General features: G+C 46.2%; 1 protein-coding gene across 3 annotated transcripts; it reads left to right on the top strand.

The window, feature by feature from the left end:
* The first annotated feature begins 326 nt into the window (after window positions 1-326).
* Window positions 327-8233, top strand: LOC309345080 (uncharacterized protein). 3 transcript variants are annotated; one of them, XM_081868126.1, is made up of 4 exons: window positions 327-1650; window positions 4161-4293; window positions 6591-6717; window positions 8118-8233. In XM_081868126.1, the coding sequence occupies exons 1-4, from the start codon at window positions 1310-1312 to the stop codon at window positions 8189-8191; spliced, it is 675 nt and encodes a 224-aa protein (XP_081724252.1). In that variant the 5' UTR covers window positions 327-1309; the 3' UTR covers window positions 8192-8233. The 3 variants fall into 3 exon arrangements, 1 of the variants encoding a protein (XP_081724252.1); XR_014157997.1 differs by lacking the exons at window positions 327-1650; window positions 6591-6717 and having other exon boundaries at window positions 3882-4293; XR_014157998.1 differs by lacking the exons at window positions 327-1650; window positions 6591-6717; window positions 8118-8233 and adding an exon at window positions 5347-5767 and having other exon boundaries at window positions 3882-4293.
* The last annotated feature ends 824 nt before the right edge of the window (window positions 8234-9057 follow it).

Raw genomic sequence — 9057 nt, 5'->3', positions numbered from 1 at the left:
TCTTTGCTTTTACATCTTTTGGGAAGTGTAAACAGATGTGTGACACACAACAATCATGCCTGTTCCTTAAGGTGGAATGGAATATCCCAACAGTTTTATCAAGGAAGAATGTGTGACTGTGTCCAAAAAGCATTGGTGTTGTTTACTGAAAGCAAAAATTCCCGGAAAGAAACTGAGGAACTGGCAATTGGCCACGGATAAAGGCCTAGAACACACTGTGTGTTCTGAGCTCCGTTGCAGTGCAGCTGAGAAGTTGCTACCCAGCACCCTTCAAGATGTTAGTTTCCATGTCTGCTCGTCCATCCAGCCATTCAGCTCAGCCTCTCAAGGCCACTCGACTGCTTCATTAAATATTTCCCCCTCCCCCCCTTAATGACATACTGCAATGAATATGCTAGTTTTAATTGTATTTCAATTTGATTTTTTAAAGAAAGCACTTTTTGGTTCTGTTTCGTTCTGCTGATTAGCAACCTTTCTTGGAGGCATAATCGGACAGGACAGAGGAATGAGGCAGAGTCTGTGTGTGTCTGTCTTGACTGTAAAGCAATTTTTTTAAAAAATTACTTATATATTTTATTATGTGTGTATCTATAAAGTGAAGCTTTTCGTCAGTTTTGCATCAAAATCACAGCTTGTCCTGCAAGTTTATTCCAAGTGCAGTCCTCCGATTTTAAGTCCAGGCAAAAGTTTTTCTAAAAGATTTATTGTGCCTTGGGTCACACGAGCAGTTCAGCATAGCATCCCCCTGTGGACATATTGCCAGACATGAAACGAATTGAGAGCCGTTTCATGTAAAATGCTTCCCCTTAAACAAATCTCTGTGCACTAGGTCCTTTGTGAAATTGAAAATAACGCCCCCCTCCCTGACACATTGCCAGAAGGAAATGAACTTATCATTGCTTAAGGCACACAGGCGGGCTTTGCTAAAGTGCATGGCTTCAAAGGCTTTGGTTTTTAAGGGCAGATGGGGACAAGTGCAGATAAGGTGAAGGACCACCTGCCCACAATTGTGGAGACGAGAGGAAGGGGGTGCGCCACTGTAACAGTGAGACACCCACCCACCCACCCCATAAACACACCTGAAGAAGCGCAAAATGGCAACCGGAGGGACGACCGCCAGTCCCAAAAAGGCAGGCACGTGGTTTCTAGGGCAATAAAACTGACTGCAAGAGTCTTTTCTAAAGCCTTTTTCCAGGAACCACTCTCCAGATGAGTCTCTCTCTCCCCCACCCACACATGCCCTGCCTAATTCCAGGGGGTGATTCCCCCCCCCCACTGCACCCCGTTGTGTTACCTGAAGGCAAAAATCATGGACAAAATGGGTCACCTGTGCTCTCTGCCTCCGACTGCCGCACAGCTCCGACTCCTTTCTGCTCTTCAGCTGCCTTGTAGTCAAAAGGATCAGGGCAGCTGGCCTTTTACGGCCATGGGGTGGACCAGAGGGAAGACCGCTCCACTCAGGTCTGCTCCCAAGCCCCGTCCGCCTGGCCGGAGTGGCCAGAATTCAAACCAAGGCTGCTGGGGACATCCAACATTCTGCTCTGTCGCCATGGAGAATTCTCACCCAACTGCCGGCCGCCTCTGCAGCGTTGCCCCCAGGGATCCGGCCCTGTTGCGATGGGCTGCAACTGCCACCCATGACAGGACTGGGTAAGTGGCCATTATGAGGCCTTAAAGACTGTTGGTGTGATCGCAATTCTGTAAACAGCTTGAGTGACAGCATGGAGACTAAGGAAAATTACGGTTTCCTTTTTATTTTTTAAAGCTCTTTCAAATTTCCATTTTTGTATTGTGGGGTGTGTGTGTCAGGCAAAAGGGGCCCCTCTGAGTCCAGCATGGTCAGCCAGATCCCCACACAGCGGGCTGGGCTAGATGACCCTTTGGGAGCCCTTCCAATTTGACAATTCAGTGATTCTTTCTGACCTGTGGTTCCTGCCTTGCAGGACTAGATGAGCCTCAGGACCCCTTCCCACTCTACCATTCTGTAATTCTTTCCATCTTTCCTGGGTCTTCCAGTCTGTGCATTTTATTTTAGTTCACTGAACTAAAGGATGTCGAGAGACAAAATATTATGGCAGCTGTAAACAAAATTTGTTCCCCCATATTCTATGAATTAAATATCTTAGATAGCATAGCCAATTACGTCACTAAACTAATAATCCCAGCCCAACGTAGGGCTTTTATGCTGGCCCGTTTGAATGTTTTTCCCTCAGCATTTGTCAGGGGAAGATATCAAAACATTCCTAGAAACAAGAGACTCTGCAGATGCTCTATGAATGTCCCGGACACTGTAGAGCATATTCTCCTTCATTGCCCATTGTACAGTACGCTCCGTCAACGCGTGCTGTCCCCTCTTTTGGGTGGTCTGGAACCGCAGCAAGGTGAATGTGTGGGATTCTACCTATCCGACGTTGACCAAAGGGTAACGGCGGGGGTAGCCGAGTTTTTGGTAGCAGTCCTCCAAGGAGCAGGTTAACAAGGAAAACCACTGACTCTATATGTATATATATATATGCATCTAGCAAACTGCTGCCTTTTTATATATATTTCAAGGCTTTTATATGTTATTTTCTCTTTTAAGGTTTTATTTCCATAATGCCTAATAAAGGTTTGATAAAGTAAGTAAGCATTTTATTTTACTTTATTTTTTAAAAAAGAACAGTTTAATTGAACAACGTAAAAGAAAGAGTTAACAATGACAATTCCATATATTCCTATTTAATGCATAGGTATTATCCAAATGCATGCATGTTTATTTTCAACCTATTATGTTTTGCATAAATGTGTTCCAAATATACTTGCCTGTGCATAGTCTACGTCTGTAAGCAATATTTAGAGTAATGCGTAAGAAGCTCTCACTATATATATTGAGCAAGCACAATTGGATGACAGCAGGACTCTCTAAAGTGAAGGGGTTCCTCTTTGTCACAAGTTGGGCCGATATGTAGCATTGGAGCTATTTGGGTGTAGGAGTGTTACCTAGTGGTGGAGTAGGGTTTCCCTGTTGGTCCTCCCCAAGGTCAGGATTGAAATACTCCCATCTTCAAGATGCCTGTATGAAGCACCAGCATCACCAGGCCTACACAGTGTTAACAAAAACTTAATTTAAATTACTAGGCAATACTGTAGTCAGATTGGTTTCTGGCAAACACTTACCAATCCTGTGCAAGATAGTCTCTGCATTCTCCTAGGGGAAAAAAAAGGAAGAAAATTCGCTAAATTTGTGTGCAGACAGGTGTGCTGAAAAATTGCAACACCAGACCTGTGAGTCTTGTCTCTCAATGAATGAGACTGAAATATTAATATTTGTCCTTATTTTGTTATAGTTTGTTCAGCTTAACATAGAAGTGAAGCCTGAGACGGATACAGTGGTACCTCGGGTTACATATGCTTCAGGTTACATAGGTGTAATGATTCTAGGGGTTGCTCATGCATAAGTTGGCGCCACACCTGGCTGGGTTACCTGGGTGAACCCTTTCTGTCCGGACAGCCACCCATCCGTGGCTGTCTCAATCGCTGGCAGAATCCGTCAGTGGGCGTTTCTTGAACTTCTTCCAGCAAAGAAGTTCTTTGACGCCAAGTCTCCTCCTACTCTCCCTGCGCGGAAGTCTTCTGCGCAAGGAGGGTGTGGGCAGCGGAGGACCCGTGTTCTCCCCGCTGGTCTCCAGTGAGGAGTCCTGGAGCCTTCTCTCCGATTCCCCCATCTGCCCCCCTTCTCCACTGGTGCTACGCTGATTTCCTTCCCCAGCGGATGGGCTGCCTCTCTCCCTACTGGGACCCTCTCCGGCATCCCTCCAGAGCCTTCCCTCCGCCTCTGGCTCCGATGGCAGTTCGCTTCAGGTTACAGACTCCGCTAACCCAGAAATAGTACCTTGGGTTGAGAACAGCAGGAGGCCCCATTAGCGAAAGTGCACCTCAGGTTAAGAACGGACCTCCAGAACAAAATAAGTTCATAACCCAAAATACCACTGAAATTGAAATCAAGAACAGAATAATAAAACCAGGTCAAGGGAAACTGATCACAGTATTAAGTTTGTGTTTCATTTAATGTATTAAGCAAATCCTCTCATAAGCAAGAGTGGAGTCCCTGCTTTTTCAGATCTAAGCCCTGATATCTTGGTCATGTTGCAAATCCTGTGCTGTGTTCTGCTTCCCATCAGGAACAAGGATGCCTCCTCCATCAATGCAAAGGTAGAGGACACCTGTCTCTCCACCACCTCAGATCAGGATGCTCCGGGGAAGATGGTCAGCATCTTCAATTGCAAGATCTACACTTCTCATCTTGGAATGACGGTACATTGTTTTGCCTTGCAAGGATGCTATTAGCCTTGGGTCCTTCTTGCAAGACCTCCTACCACAAATAAAGACCCAGCATAAGAAATATTTTCATAACAAATATGCATAAGCTGCCTGATTGCAGGGGAAAAAAGCTCGGAGTGATATTGTCACTGAAAATTATTACAGCAAGTATTTGAAATGTTCCAAAGGGCAAACAATAGGCTGGGACAAATTAAATCTTACACCTACTTTCTAAGCATCTAAGCTCACCATTATCAGGGCAGGCTCCCTGTTCAATTTATATGCTACCCTTTATCAAAAAATCTCAGGACAGTGTACAACATTAAAACATACTACATCAGAACATCAATGATAAAAACATAATAAAAGCATAATGACAGCCTAATAATAAAATAACATAATAATAGTCCCCCCTCACATTTTCACAGGCCAATAGCTATAAGGCCTGAGTAAAAAGGAATGTTTTTGTCTGGCGCCTAAATAATAATAATAGTAATAGTAATAATGCTTTATTGTTTATATGCCGCCAACCTGACTGGGTTTCTCCAGCCACTATGGACAGCTTCCAACAAATTAAAACACAATACAACATCAAACATTAAGAACTTCCCTCAACAGAGCTGCCTTCAGATGTCTTCTGAAAGTCGGATACAGTGGTGCCTCGCAAGCCGAAATTAATCCGTTCCGTGTGGCTCTTCGTATAGCGGTTTTTTCGTCTTGCGAAGCAAGCCCATTGGCAGTTTAGCGTATTAGCGGTTTAACGGCTTTTAGCGATCAGCTGTTAAGCGGCTTATCAGCGGATCAGCTGATAAGCGGCTTAGCGGATTAGGAAAAGGGGGGGGGGGACCGCAGGAACTCGCAAGACATTTTCGTCTTGCAAAGCAAGCCCATAGGGAGATTCGTTTTGCGAAGCGCCTCCAAAACGGAAAACCCTTTCGTCTAGCGGGTTTTCCGTCTTGCGAGGCGTTCGTCTTGCGGGGCGCCACTATAGTTGTTTATTTCCTTGACATCTGATGGGAGCCCCGGATGCTTTCCTTCTCTCCACAGATCCCTGTAGAGCAGCCTCCTAGCTATCACTGAGCCATTCATCGGAGATGCTGTGGGGGAAAAGGTAGGACCCTTCTAACTCTAGGTTTCTATGACAACCTTGTATGCAGAACCTGGGCCTGGCTGGCTGTTCTGGCTTTTGAATTGTACCCGCATGATGGGAGACTTTGTCTATGGCCATCAGGAGATGGTAACCCAGTTTTCAGCTTTAAAAGAGTTTCACCAAAAATATTTGAAGCAGGTGAGGTACAGAGCGCTCTCTGGTCCTACCCCTGACTTCCACCCACATGAGATGCAAAGGGGCTCTGGGTGGGGGGGGGGGGTTCTATGTATTCCCTACACTAGCAGGTGCCCAGCGCACTTTGTGCTGCATGTGTGGAGGTCAGGGATGGGGTCAGAAGGAGCAACCTCACTCCCCACGAACACACATCTGACCTCTTCAAACTTGCATCTGCCACATAATAGTAATAATAATAATTTATTTTTTATACCCCGCCCATCTGGCTGAGTTTCTCCAGCCACTCTGGGAGGCTTCCAACAGAATATTAAAATACAATAGTCTATTAAACATTAAAAGCTTCCCTAAACAGGGCTGTCATCAGATGTCTTGTAAAAGTCTCGTAGTTGTTGTTCTCTTCGATATCTGGTGGAAGGATGTTCCATAGGGCGGGGGCCACTACCGAGAAGGCCCTCTTCCTGGTTCCCTGTAACTTGGCTTCTCACAGTGAGGGAACCACCAGAAGGCCTTCGGTGCTGGACCTCAGTGTCCGGGCAGATTGATGGAGGTGGAGATGCTCCTTCAGATATACTGGACCGAGGCCTTTAAAGGTCAGCACCAACACTTTGAATTGTGCTCGGAAACGTACTGGGAGCCAATGTAGGTCTTTCAAGACCAGTGTTATATGGTCTTGGCGGCCGCTCCCAGTCACCAGTCTAGCTGCCGCATTCTGGATTAGTTGTAGTTTCTGGGTCACCTTCAAAGGTAGCCCCACTTAGAGTGCATGGCAGTAGTCCAAGAAGGAGATAACCAGGGCATGCACCACTCTGGCAAGACAGTCTGGGGCAGGTAGGGTCTCAGCCTGCGTACCAGATGGAGCTGGTAAACAGCTGCCCTGGACACATACTTCAAAAGTATGGGGCAGGGGGCATGTAGCTTGCCCAATCAATCTCTCCGCTCCTGTTTGGCCACACAGTGCCCCAGCAGTGCCTTTAACCCTTGTCTTTCCTGTGTATCTGTGCATTAGAAAGTTTGGCAGAAACTGGAGTTTTTCACCCAGCAGCAAGGGCCAGGACACCAACGAAGCAGATTTCCCAGTGTTAAAGCATTTGCCAGCCCAAAATCGCAGACAGCATATCCTGGTGCGGGAAAAGGTCAGTGATCCCATATTTTTTTTCTCTGGAATAACATATTCCCACATACAACCCTGTTTGGGCTCTGAGATCTTCAGGGGAGATCCTTCTCTTGGTCCTGCCACTCCCACAAGGATGGTTGCTGGGGACATGGGAGAGGGCCTTCTCAGTAGTAACCTGGGGCTCCCAGACAATTTTGGAACTCCCTCCCTAGAAAAGATATACACTGGCTTGCTCCTTGCTCCCCTTCTGCCCACAGGTGAAGACCTTGATCCCACAAGAGCCCACAGGGCAGCATTCCAGGGTTAGTCTGACCAAGGCAGAACGGAGTGGGACTACAGGCTGGCAGACAGCAGTCTTGAACACTCTTCAGAAACTGGGTTTTGCCCCCAAGCCCTTCTAAGTCTGGGCTTATAGACACCAAGAAGACAACAGGACTGCTTAAGGTGCCCCGACTACAAACTTGTAGAAATCGGGAGATACATCACTGCTCCAGCAGCATATCTTTTTTTTCTTCTATCCAAAAATGGAAGAAGGGCTTTTACACTTGCCAGAAACTCGGCTTTGCCCTCGCCAGTCTTGGAAGGATCCTTTAAAAAAGTCCCATATGACCAGAGAATTTGTGCCTGTCCATTGGGGGATATAGGAAGCCCTGAACACATATTTTTTAGATGTCCCTTTTACGATGAGAAACCATTGACCCCCTGCTGGTGAGGCTTGCTGACCTCCCAGTAAAGCAAAAATTTGATCTTCTCCTGTTAGGCAAAGACCGCAAGACGACCCGGATTGTCGCCAGATTCTGTACACAGATCTGTAGGCGCTGACCACCCCCCGATTCAATCTAGTTTAAGAAAATTCCCAAACTCGGATCCACAGGTGGCGTTGGGTCATTTCTCTAAGGCAGTCTATTTTAAAGTTTTTATGTGTTTATACGCCTATCGCACTTTTAAACTTAAAATGCATTGTTGTGTATTGTTTTAAATGTTCGTTCTGCTCTTGGGATTGTAGTTCCATTTGTGTTTCACAAGCTGGTCTCTGACTGTAATAAATTTCATGTCATGAGTGGGACTGTAGAACTTCCCTTGATCCGGACACAAGACTTCTGTTGATGCAGCCTAGACTAGCCTTAGCTCTTTTTACTGCTGCATCACACTGCTGACTCATGTTCAGCTTGTGATCCACCAAGACCCCTAGATCCTTTCCGCATGTACTGCTGGCAAGCCAGGTGCCCCCCATCCTATACAGAAGATGCCAACCAAAGATGGGGCAGCCGGTACATGTTGCACTGCATGAGAACATGAAACAAATCCCACGGACAGGAGACAGAGAAGTGTATTAGGGATGTTGCCTGAGAGAGCACAGTAAACCAGGAGACCTAATCCTGGATCTTATTGACTGGGTCTCTATCTCTCTGTTTGCAGGTCAAAGCTGGAAGCAGAAGCAAGGGAAAAGTGTGAACTTCAGCGCCAGTGGAAAACCCAACACTATGGGTTGAGAAATCTGTGTAATGAGGCAATGTACATTTGCTTTGGGCTTTTATCTCTCGTATTGCTCTGTTTGTGGAAGTCGTGGTGAAGTAGAGACAGTGCGGTGTAGTGGTCACAGCACCGACCTAGCACCTGGGAGAGAGCAGTTTTCAGATTCTCCCACATGGCCATGAAGATTACTGGATGTGACCTTTGGGCCATTCTCCAATGCTCAGCTGAACCTACCTCGTAGGGTTGTTGTGAGCATAGGGGAGAACAATATATGCCACCTTGAGCTCCTTGGGGGAAGGTGGGATATAACTAGTAATAAATAAATAATAGTAAGTAGTATATTAGGGGGGGCGGAGAGCACGGAAGATATTGTAAATCCAACAAACGGAAGATACTGTAAATCCATTAATAACCATAAGAGGCTGCCCCCATGCGTGTGCAGGTTTTGTTCCTGCTGTTTGGAAGATTCTCTAGTCATAAAAAGTTGTTCAAAAACAGTGGTTCCCAAACTTTTGGGCCCCCGCTTCCTTGGTTCCAAGACCCCACCCCCTGGAGCCACTACGCTACCCTTTGAAATGCATTGTTCACAGTAGTGGTTTGCATAACCAAGTAAGGCTGATAGTAACTCACTAAAGTTAAATAAAAGCAGTAAACATTAATTACGCATCTATTCAGAATCAAGTGAAAGCTCTTCTGTTTAAGAAAGCTGATAAACTGGATCCAATGAAACCAGCTTTTCAAAGTCTAATGGTCTCCCCCTGCTCTTAGCTCCCCACCAGGTAATCCCACCAAGGCCCCCACTTTGGGAACCACTGTTAATGCTGTGCTTTAATGTTGCAGCCTGCCTTCAGACCTTGCAATGAAGGGCAGGTAAATGAAGAGG

Source organism: Podarcis erhardii (genome assembly GCF_964252035.2).
Source record: "Podarcis erhardii genome assembly, chromosome: 6".
In the NCBI taxonomy this organism is placed as follows: domain Eukaryota; kingdom Metazoa; phylum Chordata; class Lepidosauria; order Squamata; family Lacertidae; genus Podarcis; species Podarcis erhardii.
This window is presented reverse-complemented; position numbering and strand designations above follow the sequence as displayed.